The 18,754-nt window shown below is 45.2% G+C and overlaps 1 protein-coding gene across 5 annotated transcripts in view; it reads right to left on the minus strand.

Moving 5' to 3' along the window:
• Window positions 1-18,754, minus strand: part of TRABD2A (TraB domain containing 2A) — a 154,160-nt gene that overhangs the window by 111,512 nt on the left and 23,894 nt on the right. For all 5 annotated transcript variants that reach the window (XR_010720513.1, XM_066181556.1, XM_066181554.1 and 2 more), the window contains one exon: window positions 16,674-17,234. Coding sequence is in view for 4 of the 5 variants with exons in the window: in XM_066181556.1 (XP_066037653.1) it covers window positions 16,674-17,234 (561 nt within the window). In the remaining variant the exon portion in view is untranslated. The remainder of the gene's footprint in view (window positions 1-16,673; window positions 17,235-18,754) is intronic.

Below are 18,754 nucleotides of genomic sequence, written 5' to 3' on the forward strand. Positions count from 1 at the left end.
AGCAATCCCTTAGCTGTTTGACTCATGCTGGGACAGAGTCGTTTCCTGCCATGGTTCTGCCACAAATGAATAAGATGGCATGTGACTGACAATAAGATCATCTTCCTGGTAGGAGCTGAAGCTGAGAAATGGACTGGCTTCGGTCACTAGTCTCTGAGACCTAGACACTTCATCAGATTTTCATTCCTGTAAGTCTTAGCAACAAGATCATGCCTCAATTTTCTCTTGCCACTTTTATTAGAGATCATAGCAGAGATAAGGGATGACTGCTTCTCCTCAAATCAGTCTGAGGCAAGTACAGTTTCTGTCTTCATCAAAACTAAAAGTAGTACAGCTTTCAGAAAAGTGCTTTCCCAACCATATTAACTCTCAGCTACGAAAGTCCATCAATAAAATCCTCTGCTGGAACCGTCTGTGGCCAGGATAAAGTTCCTGCTATCAGCTGACTAATCTGAAATCACTCACCTCTAGGGACTGAAAGGGATAAAAGAAAGCATCTTGGCCAGGGCAAATGTTATTAGAACCAGAGTAAGCTATTCCAAACAGGATGTTTGAAAACCTCATGTAATACTTAAAATACTTAATGTGAATACTCACACATTGGTTAATCTCCAGGTTTCCATTCTATGACATACAGCTAGACCGTGGATGATAAACTGACTAGTTTCTAGGAGTGCCAGACTGGACTAAAACAGTGTGAACAGAGAGCTCTGATAGTGTAGAGCAAGCCGAGATGCCAGGACTGAAGAAGATGATGGTCAATTTGGTAAGAAATCCCAGCTTCAAAGCAGATATCCCTCCTAATTCAGCAGTACTGCACCTCAGCCTGGCATGAGTGACTGGGAAAAAAATGGGGAGAAAGAGAGGGAAGAAAAAGCCTCTGAACTGAAGCACTGGATTGTGCCCTGGGACAGTGCAGCAATATAGAGAACCTCTAGTTCACTCAAAGTCCTTGAGAAAGGCAGGCGAGCGTGTAAAAACAGGAATCTCAGCTAGGGAGAAAATAACTGAGAAAATGCAGCAGCACTAGAGCAACTGCCTTGCTGCCAGCCTTGAAACAAGTCACATTTTTGTTCCCTCTACCAGGTAGAAGATGTCAAATGTCTGCACAGACCACCAGACCCTGGGAAGCTCTTTAATCTTCAGTGGAATGGCACTACCTAGGTACAGCACATGCCCTGGTGAAACCATATCACCAGCCCAGGCTCTGGCCTCCATTTCCCAGCTGGAGGGAAGAGCATTCTTTTTTACTTCACAAGAGGCTGTCAGTGGGTGGAAACCTAAGCCTTATCCCATCCCTCTCTGCAACTCTGGCTGTGCAACCTGCAGAGCATGCAGAGGTACAAATCCAGCCAGGAATCCAGTCCTGCCCAGAGGGCATTTTCAAAGCAGTGTGTAGCAAAGTCCTGGCAGTTGGACTGACAGGAATCTGGACTTCCTTCTTGGTCATCTCCTGACAGGCTGGACAACACCTGGTACATGCACACTGAGGCCAGCTGCCCCAAGCCCTGCACCCATTTGCCAGGACATCACTCATACTGCATGTGATGCTGGAGCAAGAAACCTTCAGCAGATACCAGCTCCTAAGAGGGTGCTGCCACTACAGGAACGAGCTGCAATGCTTTTGCAGGGCTGATGCCTGTCCTGCAACAGTCAGGAAAGTTTGCTTAATGGTTTTTAAACATGAAGCAAAAGTGCTCGCTTGATTACAGTCAGAGCTCAGGCACTCCACTGGTTTGCATTACACCTATCCAACTGTGAATAACAGTGTGTATTCCAGGAAAAATACAGGAAAGGAAAAAACCAAACCAAACCAACAGAGTTCTGGCCCAGTGTTGATGTTAAATAGTAAGAAGGAGCCAGGCAGGAATGCAGTTAAAACTCAGTTCTAGTTCTACCCCTTTGTACTTACTCCAGAAAATAGCACAAGCCCAGAATTTGGCAGAGGGGAAGAAAAAAGAATTCAGATCATGCTGAAGAGAAAGAGGACTGAATTTATGATGCCTGTGGAGTTCAGAGGCAGTGGAGAAAGTGACAGCAGTAGGATTATATGGAGCATCACAGTACCAGGCAAACCAGACCTGACTTGAGAGTTTCTGTAAAACTAGGCCCCGGATGTGGGACAAAAGGAAGAATGACCATTTGAAGCAGAAAATGGGAGTAACTCAAATCCCTACACTTTTATCTCTCTCCTTCTCCAGCTACACACACACCTTGGGGTTTGTGGTTGCAGTGAGTACAACGGCATGAGCACAAAGTAACGTTGCATTTAACTTCTGCAATCAGCAGTGACCATCTGCCCTAAACCACACTGCTGTTTAGATGGGAAGAGAAGAAAACCCAGCTCAAGGGAAAGTAGTACTGACCGTGAGTGTTTCTTTTAACACTGTGTCCAAAGCTATTGACCATCCTGTCTCTACATCATACGGCAAATGTCCTGACTTGGTGAGGTCTAGTGCCATGCAACAGTTCTACAGACTAGCTTGAACCAACAGGCTCTCAAGAGATCCCCAGCATCTATATTAACAGCAAGAACAGAAAAGCATGCAGCACATGGGATTACAACTGTGTAAATTAGGCAGATACTACTGAGTCACCACCATCACTCCACTGCATTGCCTGAAAACTTGTTTTATGCCAGCATCCAGTCCTGTACTCCCTGACAAACCACAGCCACCAGCACTGAGTTCAGCTAAAAGCCTGCAGGGTGGTTCCTTCCAGAGACGTATTGATGGTAGAAGGATACACAGAAGCAACAATTATGGATGAACATACATCTCCTAAAAACAATGCTATGTGGAAACATCTGCTTCTCCTGTCTCTTAGTAACACAGAATCACAGAATGAACTAGGCTGGAAAAGACCTTCAAGATCACCAGGTCCAACCTACGACCTGACACCAGCTCATCAACTAAACCAGACCCTAATTCACTTAGGTTCCTGAGCTAAGGACATAATTCCTCTAAATTTTAGATGTCTGCTCAGCTGCATGTGCACAACCATACATGGTAAATGGAACATGAAAGCAGTGCCATGGACACCCCCCTGCAAGCCCATGATCCCTGGAAATTCCAAAAACATTATGCTCCAGCAACACAGGCAACCCATGTTCCCTAATCCACCAAAACAGGGAGCAGATATGCTCAAGACAGGTCTTCGAAGCACTATGGTAGCCTTGAAACACCACCTGCTAGAAAATTACCTGAGCAAGGCAATGTCTTTGGCCAGGTTTCAAATCCTCACGGAGCATAGGGAGGACAGAAGAGAAAACCCCATGTAACTACAATGCTATCTCTAACAGTGACAACACAACGACATTTTAGAAGCAGATTTGCTATAGTGGTAATGAGCTCCAACTATTCCTTTGGTCAGTTGGAAATTTTAACTTCTGTTGTCAACCAAAATTTTGGGCAAAAGAAACCAGCTTACTCCCAGAGAATTAATTACAGTGCCACTACATAGACATGCTGCAGCTTCCTCAGACAGTGTGAACCTCAGCTGGGGAGGAAATACTGAGAGTACAAACAAGAGGAGTGAGTGAATTCAGTTACCTACCATCACCACTGCTGCCACAGTTTCCAACCTCTGTGCATCACAGGGTCCCTGACACTGCTGCTGTCCCAGTAACCTTCATAAAGCACTGCTATGGGGGTCAACTCAAGCCTTCTTAACAAGAGTACACAGGAAAGTGTCTAGTATTCCAGGACAGCCTTGAATTACGGGGACGTGGAAACACAGATGCTTTTTAAATCACTCTTCATCTATCCGGTGCCCCCTGTGCTCAGTGCCACACATCAGTGAAAGCTGGGGCTGTCATCACTTCCCAAAATCCCAGGCCCCTGTTTGACAGCACAGAGTATGGCAAGGGCTTTTGTGAATGGGAGGGGACTGGTGTCACACCGGACCGGTGTCACACCACATGTACACAGAGCACTCTGTCCACCTGCCAGGCATCCCGGCACCTGCCACACTCTGGGGGCCATCCCCTACTCTGTGCCAGACAGAATTGGGCCCTTTACAGTGTCCTGGAACAGATATAAACCACTGAAGTTAAGGCAGGGCCTTAGTGAGATGAAGGCACTGTTGAACTCTAGTGGCTCATTGCTGACTAACCCGAGCAGGAATGTGGCTTCCAGGCAGCATTATGGCCTTAAGGTCCCACTTTGTTCCTCCCTAAGCAGGTAAACGGAGTCCAGAAGAGGTGGTGCCTGCTACTTTGGGATCTTTCTCTGCAAGCATAGCAGCACTGCATGGCGGTACATTTTCTGGTTCTGTTTGCTAAATGTTCTTGTTTTATTCATGTGCTGTTTCTCTTCAAGTGGTTCGTTCCATGTACCCCTTCAGTTACCTCCCCTTGGTTTCTCTGGTTACAGTGATATGTGAATCTTGTGTTATGTAGTCCCAAGATCCTGCCTATCACTTTGGAGCCTCTCCCTGTGTCTGGAAAATTCCAGGTAGAGCCTCGAGTGATTGGGCAGGATCCCACCCCCCTCCCCCCCCCCCCCACCTCCCTGTGGTTTGTTGCTTTGTATGTCAGTTAGGTTCAGAGCCGTTCCTAGGCTATTGTTGATTGGATCTCTACTGAACCCATCCCCCTGTGCGACCTCTGAATAAAAGGTACTGTACAAGGGTGTTCCTCAGCTCTGTTGAGGCAGACACCCTGGACTCTAGTTGCCTGCCCTGTGGAGCAATAAACCTGCATTGGTGAACCCTCAACAGCATCCCTCCTTCTTTTCTCCTGCCATCATTGCCTCCAGCCTGAGGACAAACCAAGTCCCACAGGATCCCGAAGGTGACTGAATCACTGGACGGTACCTCTCTTGCCGTGGTGCCAGGGCAGGCCAGGGCGAGGAAACCAGCGCACCGCAACAGCACTGCATGCAGGCCTACAGGTCTTTTGGTTCCTTTCACACACACACACACAGAGCTGATGCCTGAGGGCATTTTGAACAACCCAGCAAAAGGGCCTCCAGTACCTCAAGATCCCCTCTTCTTGACATTCATTTAAATATTCCTAAAAGCTCGGCCCATTTGCAGAGGATGTGCAGCAAAGAGCACACAGCTTTGACCTGCAGCTGCCACCCCATTCTTGCCTGCTGAAGTTCCAGTACCTCTGTTTTAGAAAACCTTACTGTCCTGTGCCTCATTGTAAGAAAAAACTTTGCTTTCACATTAGTGTGAAGACAGTCACTGGCCAGATGGATCAAAATGTACCTTGATACCATGCACAAATCAGCAGCTACCTAGAAACAGTTTCTGTTTCAGAGAGATATCTGGTGGCAACTTGAAGTCTAAATAAAGGCAGTTCCACTAGGTCCCAAGGAAATGCGTTAAACTGGCTAATTGCCTTCACTAGAGACCAATTATATTGAATCTGATAATAGCATGTTTCCTCAGCCTCTAGGCCACTAGACATACAGCATTTGTTATACTGTCCTGCTGCTTCAAATACCCAAGAAAATTCAAAGAACAATTTTCAGTTTCTCTGGACACGACATTTTAGATCAAGTTTGTTTACTTTTGTGTTACAAAAGCTTGGTCTTCAAGTCCTGGAATAATTGTGTAGCTCTTTGCCGGCCTACATTGAGCTCTTCAATGTTTTCTGAAGTGCTGACACCAGGACTAGGCAGCATTCCTGCACTAGGGTCCTCAGAACATTTCTCCCCTACTCCTATCACTCACCTGAGGACTGCAAGTTCCCTCTCAGCTGAATTCTGAGCTTGGCAGTCATGTTAATTGGTATCTTCCAAGCCCATTGCACCGCCAGGATATTCCAGACAAGGCCTCCAGTCTTGCTAGCTCGACGTCTCTGCTTTGCTCTAGATGTACAGCCTTGCATAGAACAGCCCCAGATGAGCCCTGCTTTTCAGGTGATTCAGCTCTGCTCCCACAGCTGACCTGTGGGATTGTTCACATCCCCTCCAAGCATCTCCATGCTTGTGCCAACACTTATGCAGTATTTGTATCACTGACAAAGCCACTGGGTAATGCAGGGCCAGGAACAGACACCTATAGTACTTCTTTATGAGATTTTTTTTAGCTTCCCTACTCACTGGTAGACGATGACTCCCCATCTGCAACTGTTTCATAAGAATGCACAAATACTCTGGACTATTTACAATAAGCCACTATGATTTTGTCTGGTGTGTACTCCTGTATCAGAGTATCACCAGGAACAAAGTCAAAAGCTTCCCAAGTAATGTGCAATTGTATCTCCAATTATTACCAAAAATCATACTCATATGAAGAAGTTTTCTGACAAAACCAGTTTACCATTCAGGAAAAATTGGCTAGTACCATACTGTCTTCTCTCAATTCTTCACCAGCCACAGACCTTATCAGACTTTCTGTGCTCTGACAAAACTGAACTTCAGGTAGTCTGGCAGGCTACTCCCTCATTGTCCCAGAATAATGCTCTTACAGTAGGGTTTTTTCCACTCCCCTGAATTTTTTCAAGTGCAATTAATGATTCAAAGAGCTCCTTGGCTTAGTCTCTAAAAATTATGGACTTTTTTAACCATTGTTTTGAATATCTAAAAACAGTGACACTTAACATCTTTCCTAATTACTGGAAGCAATTCATCAGCAATGCAGAAAACATTCTCTTCTGACAAGCTACAAATACAGAGTCTTATCCTTTCCAAACACCATAAAATAAATAGTGATTCTTTCTGCCACTGCTTTTTCAGTATGCTTTTTCACTCCTGGTCAGTACGGAGTAAACCACTGCTAGGATTTCAGGAATCCCTGATACATTTAAAGAATCCTTTCTTATTGTTCAAATCTGCTGCCCAATAGCTCTTCACTTGTACCCTTCAGTTCCCCATCAATTGTCTGCCTTTGCTTGCACATTACTTGTTTATGTAGCTTGCTCTCTTTTTCTGTTAATTGTATTTTGAGGGTTTTTGCTGCTTTAATGTCCTTTGTTAACCAAACCAGCATTCTTTAAAACTAAAAAATTTGTCTCTGCAAATGCAGAATTGTGGTTTCTCGGGGATCTAATTAGAATTCTTGAACAAGTCCCAATTACAAGTCCCATGTTTATGCTTAAATTCTGCCTTCTACTTTATTTGGCCTGTAAGTCTTTTCCATTTCAAAAACCTGATCTCCCTTAGAGCACTAATCATACATCTTATTGGCTGGGACTATATATTCTCTTTCCACATAAAAATAAAGTTCAGTCATTATAATTTGTACCTAAGCAAGCATCCTTTTCAGTTCAGTGAGTCATTCATATTTTATTAACCCAGATGATGTCTGAAATTGCATTAGTCCAAGACAGCATCAATACTTTCTAGACAGTGTTATTCACGTATGTGTTTTAGGTGAATAGCTTTTTTGGAGTGCTGAAGTACCTAAGTTTGAGTACAATTTTTCTCTTATTCTCCTCTGGTAGAGTTTCAAGGAGATGCTCACCCAGGCACTGTACAATACTGATAACAGGTACTTCCATCCCCTGATGATCAGCTAAAACCTTGAGCTTTCCATGTCTTCTTCTTTTGACTTACCAACCGCTTCAAAGCAAATAAAAGTATATGTGGCTTCACCTTCTCTTCCTTCTCCATTTCATCCTTCCTAGAAAACAAGGCTGTAGCTACTTTGCTTTTGAACATTACAAAAATGCAGCTTATCCCATGGGACTCCAGCTGCGACAACAGTCCATTTATCTTTCTAAACAGGCCGTATAAAATCACACAGGGGTGAAACTTGTGATCAGATTTCCATTGCATAACAAGTTACTGTACACTGGCTGAGCAGCAGAAACTGTACAGGAGCTCAGACTTAGGCGGTACAGTGTGATTTGCTTCATCAGAAATGCCTCTGTTAGAAGCTTCCAAACACTCCTGACTTGTCTGCATTCTACAGAGTCAAGCCACATATACAAGCTGCTGTGAAACTGGAAATGCAGTGGCCAACACAAGACTGAAAGGTCTATATTACCCGCTCTGGTCTCATGGAGAGTATAGAAACACATCATCTCAGGATATCTGCAACTACTTAAGTACAAACATTTCAGCCCTAAAAACTTCCAGAGACCATTTTGCCAAATATACCAAGAGTGACAGGATTTTAGTTCCTCTCACAAAGAGCTACCCAGGAGTTTGGTATGTTTGCACTTTGGGGGATACCCTGAAACTCCAGAGGCAGGAATCTCTTCAGGCATACATGAAAGTCGAGGGAGTTCTTGTCAGACCTACTTGAGAGCTTAGAGCACGGTGCTAATTATACCAGGGTTGTGGTTCAACCCTGCAAGGGACCATTCACTTAAGAGCTGGACTTGATAATCTTTGTGGGTTGCTTCCAACTCTGAATATTCTGTAATCTGGAGATTTCGGTTCTGTGGTCAGGTGATCAAACTTCTGTACATTCCCAGCAGAATGGGCTGTTTTGGCCAGCATAAGGCAGGAGCTTGAAAACTGAGCTCAGAACAGTAGCATATCTGTTTGTCTAGCAGGGGCTAAGGGCATGTCTTTCCTGCTGAGACAGCTCTGGCATAGGCTAGCAACCAGAGTTCCCAAAGCTGCATAGCCCTGAGTGAGATGTCTAGAGAACACCAGGGAGAGCTGGCTTTGTGTTGATCCTGTGTAACCATGGAAAGCTAAGCTGCTTCAGTTTTCTTTACCAATGGATTCTGACATAACTTACCCACCTTTCAGGCAGCAGAGAAGTAAAAATGTGGGAACAAACCAGTAGATTTTGAGCATCTGAGTGATTGAGCCAGCTCCCCCCTGCAAAACAAGTCCAAACCAACACCAAAACCTGTTTTTCACCCTGGTTCTTTAGGTGTGTGCAGGAGGCAGGACTCAAAGGTTTGCAGTTGGAGAGGCAGGAAGATGTTTAGGACAATGTCTAGATGAAATTTTCTCAGTGGTTAAAATCTTTAAGCAGCTAGTCCACTATCCCAAACACAGGTAAAGCTTTTACTTGACAAAACTGAAAAATTGACCTATGCTGCATCAGGGCAACTGTAGTGTCAGTACCAGAGTCCTCAACACCACTTTGTGCTGGCATAACTCCAGCAGCACACCAGAGCAGGGCTCCAGCTCTTCTGTGACTGTAGAGCATCTGGTGTTATTTATACAATATGTTCCCATGATAAACACAAACACTTGTCCTGAGCTTGGAGGAAGCTCTTCAAAATGCCAAAAGATGCTGGAAGACTAAAGACAACGAACTGTATGATGCCATCCTATGCTGACTTCTCTCAAGCAGAAGTGAAAAAAGCCTTGTGCAGGCTCCCCACTCAGCCAAGTGAAGCACACCATGAAACTCATGTCCTTGGTGGCTGTAAGATGGCTCATCCTGTGTGACATCCCAATGAGCCAGCTGAAAGGCAGAGGGGCTAACTCTGCATGGGGTGCTCTCAAGACAGCAACAAGGCACGATGTTCTTGCCACAAAACATGTCTCAGTGGAGTCTCTCCCTACAGCTATTACAGGTGGCCAGTGTGACCATACCTCTCCACCAGACATAGTCAGCAAGGGCAGCCAGCTTTCACCTTGGAGAGAATGGGATAATGCTTGCTGTCTGCATCAAGTAGCACCTGGAAGCACCCATTTATTTGCAGCGAATTCAGCCAGCTTTGATGCATAGTTGCAAACTCAGTTAATTTGACATTTGATATATTGAGGTTTGACAGCCTGATGGTCCCAAAATATGTATAAATATTTTTCTCACATGGGGAATATGGAGGGAGTGGGATACACTGATCCATATGGAAACAAAGGGTTTGAGGGAGTAAGATGCAAATGAATTTCCAACACTGTGTGTTGCTAATGAACGCACTCAAAAAGCAAAACAGGTCACACAAAAGCACATAAGAACTGCCACCAGAAAAACAAAATTTTATTTGCTATAACAGTCTTGTAATGCATTTACCAGACTTGACTTCAGGGAAGTCATGTAAGTGAATCTGTTTTGTTAAAGATTAATCTGAGTTCTGGCTGAAACTAGCAATCCTGCTAATCTTGTTAAGAACAAAGAGACTGAGAAATTAACAGGGTCAGTTACCTAAATCTTCCCTCAAACACTAATAGGACGGGATTGACATCACAGTAATTGCAGCCTAAACCCTGTTACATATTTGGTCTTAACTGACAGGACTGTTCTCAAGATCCATGGATAAACCTTCCAAAAGTTCTCCCTAGTGTAAGACTGCACAGCCAACTGCTCCCCATGTACTCATCTATTCACATGTGACCTCCGCCTGCTCAAGAAAGATAAATTCTGTGAAAAGGGAGAACATGTGGGCATATGAATGCTCCAGCACGGACATTGCCAAGCTTACTTCAGCTGACCCATTACATTTCAGCTTCCAAGCCCATCTCAGTTACATTTTGGGAACAAGCTTTCCACATCTGCCCAGTGGAGCAGAAGCCCACAACCCACAGAACAACTCCTCCACTCACACCTACCCTCAATTCAAGCTGTCAGGGAGACAGTACAGAGAGATGTACTGAGCCAGAGATGGCACTTGGGACATGTATGAGATTCCCTGGTGTGGCTATCCTTCATCCATCTGTCTAATCCCTTTGAAACTGTTCACACACCTTGGTGTCTGAGCATCTTACATCCAGGCATGCTGGAAATGGATGATGTCAGGTGTGGATGTGCACATAGCTACTAAGCTTGCTGGATTACAAGAATTTTATTGAGGAACTCAATTATTGCAAAAAATTATAGGATATAGACATTTTAAGTCAACAAGTATAATAGAAACAACACCCTTTCCAAAAACCTTGGTAGTGTTTTGCAAGTTTTCTGCAGTATGACAACAGCACCCATGAATAGTTTTCTCAAGAGATTGTATGGCAGTAGGAATTTAGAGAAATACAAAACTAACACTTCATATACTGAAGACCTGGGGAACAGACGAAGTAATTAGAAGACCTAAAAATGTAAATGCAGATGAAAAAGAACATGTAAGTTGACTTGCAAGTTCACCTTGACCAGGGAGCAGACAGGGATTGCACCAACAACAGCAAAAAGAAATTTGACAGCCCCAAGCATGAGTGCTTAGCAAACCGCTGTGCCTGAAAGAACCACAGCCAAACACAGATGCATAAACAAGGAAAGATGAGGACAGTGACAATACCACTGCACCAAGCACACACACAACTGCCATGTCACAAGACAGATGCTGCTAGTCCTGGGAAAAGACAACAGTTAGAACACAGAAAATGTGCACTTCTGCTACAGTAGAGCAGAGCAGAAGTACAGCAGAGGCTCTCCAGTGGAATACAAACCCTGACAAAATCAAATAGATGAAAACTAAAGCTGGGCCTTATTTTTCATCTGAATTTGTTGATGAAAACTAAAAATCAGTCTTCAGAACCACCGCCGTGAGTCAAAAATGCTGTCACTTGGGATGCAGGAGCCAACATAGATCCCCATGGATCCTGCAATCCAGTCTGGGCCAGAAGTACCATCTCACCAGTACTGGACAGGGGGGTGATAGGAATGCAGCCCACTTTTTAGGTGTGAAAGGAAGCTGTTTTCTATACCTTCTGCAAGCACATGCCTGTAAGGTGTCCATACCAGTTGCAACCTTTTTGTCCAAGGAAAAAGCTGCCAGCTGCAGTCCCATGCTTTGGGTTCTGTAATGGCAATAAGTAATGAGCTCTTGCGATCAGGCATCTGACAGAGCCACAGCATCAGACCACCATGATCCATCACTGTAATTCTGTCAGAATTTGAGAATGTGCATAGCAAAGCTTCACACAGGGGCACCCAACTCGTGAACAGCTAACTAAGTCAAGGCCAAACCTCTGCCCTGATCCACACACCTTACTTTTGGCTGAGCTATTCCAAAAAGCATTCAGCTCAGAGCTTCTGTGTGCTACCACTGATGCCAGGCACCCCTCAGCCTGCTGACAGGGCTATGCTCCTCTGCAGCTTGCAGTGGCAAGCTTCACTTGCCAGAAGTTAGCAGGATAACCCAGTTTAAAGAGCTCAGAGGAGTGCACACATTTCATTGCCCAGTCCTTGATCACTGAGTGGAAAAGGAAAGTGCACTGGCATGGGCATGCTCACACTGTAAAACTGGCAGCCATACACTTGCAAGGAACCTCCTCAGGAGCTGCAAGGACAGAAGAAGCCACATTTGTCACCTACCATCTTCTGTTTCTGCTGTAACATGCTGAGCTAAGAGCATTTCTAACGGGAAAATCCAGCTAGCTGACAGATAAATAGAATGCAAGTGCAAGGGATTTCAAAGCCCTACCACAGAGTCCGGGCTGTTTGAAACCAACTCCCCACTCTTCTGAATGCAGAAGCAGCATATCACCACTGAGTGCCACTTTCACTGAGGGAAGAACCTGAAATCCCCAGACAGTTTAAAAGATCTTAATTAAACTGTAATTATTTCAATAGGTATGCAAAGCCTTAGTTATTTTTTACTTCCCACCAGCGAGCCCATTCCCCACCCCTAATGTCCAGATGTGGAGTCTGCAGGTTTGTTTACACATGAACTGGAAACAAAAACAAATCTAGGTCACAGACTCCAGCAGCCAAAGATGCTAATAGGATCAATTCAGTTGTTCCAGCTCCAGTTCATCTGCACGAAACCCTGATGTTTCTTGATCATCTGAAGAAAGAAGGCTGGTTCTAACAAATAAGTCCTGAAGTTACACCTGTGGGGCAGCAGATGCAATCACGTTACTGCAAGCAGTGTCCCATTCAACTTGTTTAGCAATAAAATGCTCTGGTCCTCTGTCAGCCCCTTCATCAAGGAACTGCTCTTTGCCTTGCTGTGCTTCAAATTTGGACCTAAACTACAGAATTTAACCTCCTCTTTGCAGATTGTATACTATGTGCCCTTTTTTCCTTGCTTTTTCTTTTCCTGAGATTCTCCATTACTGTCATTGTCAAAGATGAGCCTGAACCAAAGTCTTGTGAATGAGAACACTGCCAGATCTGGCCTCATCATCCCAGAAATTAAAGACAACTATTATAACTGATCAACCAAGTACAGCAAAACCCCCCTTTACTTGAAATGAGAAGACGAGCACAAATCTCGCCAATTTCATACTGTATCTTCTGTGCCTAATTTCAAGGCATCACTTCTAACCCCCTGAGAAAGGGAAAAAATCCAAACCAACCAACAAACCATGTAACACTTGTAACAAAGCAACGGTGTCTTTGTTTCCTGCTTTCCCCACAAATACATGCTTTTCCTAAACAGTAACTTTATACAAGGGTGGCCCTTTTACCCAAGTGGGTACACAGATTAAGCAGCAAAAATGATGTTGCTGTAATGTCAGAAGAGCTGTATTTGCCAAGCAGGAGTCTACAGCTCTTACGGCCACGTTAGTGATCCAGAACCTGGAAGTGCTGGGAAAAGCAAGAATCTCTCAGCACTTTGTTGCTTGCAAAGCTTGTTTTTTGAGTAGAAACATAAACAAATAATGTCCTAATTAATACAAAATCATCAGTGTAGAAAATTTTGCTTCATTTCCAATCTGCAATGAGCTATATGAGGGACTAGCTGAAAGATGGAAATGACAAGACCTGCAAGTGCTCAGTCCCAGATTTGGAGCCAGGATTTCATGAGCAGTCAGCCCTTAGTGGCTCTTGGCTTCCTACTGCATCCCAAGCAGCTTTGAAGCCTACATCTGAATATGCAGCAATGTATTCAGATGCTCAGTTGGGAAGAATGCTGTGACAAGGCATGACCACAGGAAAGTCATGTGGGGAAACAATTCTGAAATCAAGAACAGGTAATAGAATCTTCTACCAAGTGTCCCAGTACTGAAAAAGCCAAACTGGCCACGGTTGTGGCTAGGAAGTAGTGATGGCTGGACAGTGTTTACACACTTAACCATGGGTCCACACAAAAGGGGTAGACATGAGTCTAAACTTCTTATGTTCAAGCTGAGACCAGTTTGTGAGGAATTCAGCCTGAACACCACCTTAGTGTACCAAAGTGCCTGGCACAGTACAAGGGCTAACGCTTGTCTTCTGAGCCAGTACTAACCTGACATTCATGACACTACCAAATATAAGAGCAAAGCTGTTTTGAGCTGCAGCACCAATGCCCCCAATACAGCAAGCACGTAAGCACATGCATAACTGGGATTGTTCAGCTTGGAAAAGAAAAGGCTTTGGGGTGACCTATAATGCACCTTTCAGTATGGGAAGGAAGCCGACAAGAAAGACTTTTTACAAGGGACAAAAGGGAATGGCTCCAGAGTGAAATAGAGTGGATTTAGATTAGATATTAGGAAGAAGTTCTTTACTGTGAGAGTGGTAAGGTACTGGCACAGGTTACTCAGAAAAGCTGTGGATGTCCCATCCCTGGAAGTGTTTGAGGCCAGGTTGGGTGGGACTCTGAGCAACCTGGTCTTAGTGAAAGGTGTCCCTGCCCATGGTGGAGGGGATGGAACTAAGTGATCTTCAAGGTCCCTTCCAATTTAGGCCATTCTGTGATTCTATGGTATTTCCTCTTAAAGTATTCCTTATGGGTTTTGTTCCACTTTCCCCAGCAGAAGTTTCTAAGTCATGCCTGTGTGTTTGCTAGTTTGAAAAGCAATCACAGAAGTGGCCCAATACTGGGGGTTTCCAAACAGCAGCATGCCAAAAAGAGTAATTTTCAAAGGGCCTATTTTAAACTCTTTGTTTGGTTTCTGTTAAACACGTAATTAACTCTACTGCCTGAACAAACTGACAAGAAAGCTCTTAAATCAAAGACTTACACAATTGCCAACCATGAGAGTTCACAAGTCAGTTTCTGAAACAGCCATGAAATTAGCTTAGAAGCACAACAACCATTTACCTCTTTGTTCCTTTTCCTTGAGCTGCCTGTATTGGAAATCTAGTAGTAGGCAGCAGTGGAGGTGTGAATTTGCAGTGCAGCAGCTGCTCCAGACCTGCTCCCTCAAGGGACAGTACACTCCTTCCCTGGGAGGCAAGGAGGCATGGGAGGAGCTGCAGCCTTCATGATGCAAATAACAGACCTCCACTCACCGTGGGGCAACCATGGGATATGATTTTCTCAACTAGAGGCAAGTTATTTGTGCAGTTTTTGTCTCTCTGGCCTTCTCAGAAGGCTGTGCAATTCTGGAACCTGCAGCTCTGTGTCTCTTGCCCATGAAGCTTCTTGTATCACTTGGCATTTATCCCACCTGCAAAACAGCACAAACGTAGCTGCTCTTTGAAGAAAGCTGTGAAGGCCTAAGAGTCAACCTTTACCTGAAGCTTAGCAGAGACATGATCTGCAATCAACATTTCTCAGTCTCCCTACCACTTTCTTACAAGTCAGTGGAGAAAAATGCCCATGGCTCCACTTCTATCATGATAAACCATAGAGGCAATGCCAACAAAAGAAAAACATGGGCAATAATGTTTACAAATCCTCAACCAGGTAAGAGATGGAAAAGAAGGGACTTCCCAGCCTATTCCCGGGTTAGCTGCAAGCGAACAGCAACAGCCTAAGGATTCAAAACACTGCATTAAGCAAATGACTGGAGATGCAAATGACGTTGCTCAGCTCCAAACAATGGAAAAGAAGAAAAAAAGCCCAGCCTGCAGTTAAGGACCACTCAAGTGATGCCCGGGCTGTTTTGTTATTCTTTGCACCATGGCTCCCCCAGCAACATTGTCTGGGGTAGAAGCACTTCAGACATTTGTTCTGAGCTGCTGTCCCTGCCCATGCTGCCCTGCATGCACCTTCTATACTCCTTCCCTTTCAAACTGTGATAGGACAGGCTTCAGGATGCAGGGGAGAGGGTCACGCATCAGTCAAAACTCCCCAGCCCTATGACTAAAAGTCCTCCCATCTTGTGCTGCTAGGCCATACTGCAAAATGGAAGTCTTGATTATTCAAGAGTGCAAATGCCACTTGCACTCCCCAAACCAGCATCACCCCGCAGCAAAGGTACCACAGGACAGAGAGCAACGTTATTCCTGTGACCCCACTGGGCAGAGACAACAACAGACACTACTGTCTGGTGTACTTCATTCAGGGAGGAGCACCTCATCCAACACGTGGACAACATAGAGGTCATTCTGCTGCATGAACAACAATGCTGAACTCCAACAGGTTTGCAAACACAAAGGCATTTGCACAAGAGCCTGTAAAAGTCTGTGAAACTCCCTGAAGAAAGCTGTGCTGTGCTGACCCTCACTTGGTAACAAAGGAAGGGGAAAAAAAACCCCAACAAACAAAAAATACTTTTCCCAGTGTGGATACTGCACCCCTATTTCTGAGGGCACCAAGATATTCACTATGATGTCCTTCCAACCAGCAATTATTCTCAGCACTACCTACAGAACCCCTGCTTTCCCCAAGTAACCACCTCTCTTTTTTTAACTTGCTATGACAAAAACAAGTTTGACACCGAGCCCCAGCCTGTCCTGAGCTCCTGCAGGGCAGCCCAGTCACGGACAGAGAGCATACATCCAAAGGTCCAGTGTCTCTGAGGGGGGAACATGCCCAAGGCTGCCCAAAGAAGAGAACAGGGGCTTTCCTGGGCCAGCCCTGGATGAATTCATCTGTGGCTGGATCTCCTGTGCTAGCAAATTCTCCTGAGGATGAAGGCCAAGGCACAGGCTGCAGGGTGCAGACACAAGTCTCTGGGTAGAAAGCACTTACCCCGCGCCCCAGCCCATGCTGTTGCTGCTGCAACATCCAGCTCAGCAGCTAGCCTGGCACCCTGCACACCACTCCACCTCACCTGGGAGAAGTTCAGCCCATTGAGCGGGTGGCACTGCTCTTCTACTTTCTCCACAGCGCCCGTTTGCTTCCTCAGCCGCTCTGCTTCCTGGGCCAGGAACAGATCCAGGACGGGCACGCCTCGTGACTTGATGTCTACCTCTGTCAAGGAGTTCACCATCAGCATCACCCAGACTGGCCTCTTCCGCTCCCAGTTGCCAGCAATGGCATTGAAGAGGTAGTCTGCATACAGCCCTTTGCCCCGCTGGTCTGGCGTCATCCAGGACGGCATCATCAGCTTCACATACTCCAGATGCCGCTTCAGCCGGCGGTAGATGTCACGGGGCAGCACATCTTGGAGGTTCTCCCCCTGTGGCAGGAGTTGGCAGCTGGTGAGAGCTGAGATGGTGTAGGGATCAGTGAGATCCAGCTCAAAGTACACGATGTGGCTCTGCTGGAAGGCTTTCTTGGCGTTCTCTGGGATGAAATCCCAGACACGCATGTACGGGACATGGATGGTGCCAAAGAAATAAGATGGGGGATCTCTCTTGATTGTCCACAGGAACGAGTTCAGCTCATTTTGCTGGGAGAGAGGGAGACACAGCTGAGTAAGTAAACACATTTATGCCAGGCCACTGCAGCAGGGGGCTTAAGGAAAACAGTGCCAAGCCAGCAGGTCACCTGGCTCAGCAGCTTGCCAGCATGGACTTTTCTGAAAGTGACTCTGCTCACATAAAGTCCTCTTTGACCATTGTTTTTCTCAGGTTCTGAGGCAAAAATTCCATTTTCATTAAATAAAAACATACAAATATTGACTTGGGCTTTCTCCTCCTGAAAGGTAACACTGCGTCTTCTTAACAGTAATATCACCTGATACATCATCTGGACATCTACAACAGCAGCAGCAGAGCACAGCCCTAGCACACAATGATTCAAGCACAACACTTACACAACTTCTGCGTTTCATCAAGTCAAAAATTGGCATCACTTTGCTAAAGCAAAGCAGAACAGCAGGATTTCTATCACTTTCACCTTTCACTTCAGCACAGCAGTGCACTTTTCATCAAAGAAACTGCTGTGACAGTCAGAAGGTGGTGCAGCATCATGGGTGAACTTCCCACTTTGAGTATGCTTATTTTGGTTGGGGTGAAGTTTCTTCACAGTGGCTGGTATGGGGCTCAGTGTTGAATTTGTGCTGAAAAGAGTGCTGACAATACAGAGATGTTTTTGTTATTGCTGAGCAGTGCTTGCACAGAGCCAAGGCCTTTTCTCCCTGTCGTATGAGGAGTGCTCATGTATGCAAGCACGCATGCTGAAGGTGCACAAGGTATTGGGAGGGGATATATCCAGGACAGCTGACCCTAATTGACCAAAGCAATATTCCATAGCTTTGACATCATGCTCAGCACAAAAAGCCTGGGAGGGTGGGGGGAGATGAGAAGGGACTTGATGGGATTTGTCTTCTCAGATCACTGCTATACGTGATGGAGCCTGCTTTCCTGGGGATGGCTGAACGCCTGCCTGCCCCGGGAAGCGTCAGTTCCTTTTTTGCTTTGTTTGTGTGCATGACTTTTGCTTTAGCTACTAAGTTGTCATTATCTGAACCCAACACTTTTACCCTTCCAGTGCTCTCTTGCAACCTCTCTGACATGGAATGGGAATTTAATGAGTGAAGTGCTTGGTTGACAGCTGGGGTTATACCACAACAGCAAGACACTGCAAAAAGGAGTAACACAAAACACAGCTGGCGGGCAGACTTGCTGAAGCAGGCAGAAATAAAGTTTTGTACATGGCAGACAGACACCCAGTAAAGACCCCTCACAGCCAAGTACTCTTTTTTGAGTAGCAGAGAAGAGTGTGCAATACCTTGGAAAACAAGTTAAAAGATTTTTCTACAGGCCAAACTTGGCCCGTGGTTTCAGGGTATACACTTGTAAACACAGAGGAATTAAAAAAGCATCTGTTTTAAAAAATTAGTTTAGGAATGTCAGAATCAGATTTAATTTTGTTATGCTGGAAAATACACCTCACAGCATCACCTGAGATATCTCAATACAGGGTTGTAGTCTTCCCATGGCAGAGAAGAGCACATGGGACAACATG

Source organism: Chamaea fasciata, unplaced genomic scaffold (genome assembly GCF_029207755.1).
Source record: "Chamaea fasciata isolate MVZ Bird 193981 ecotype frontalis unplaced genomic scaffold, bChaFas1.0.hap1 SCAF_4, whole genome shotgun sequence".
NCBI lineage: Eukaryota > Metazoa > Chordata > Aves > Passeriformes > Sylviidae > Chamaea > Chamaea fasciata.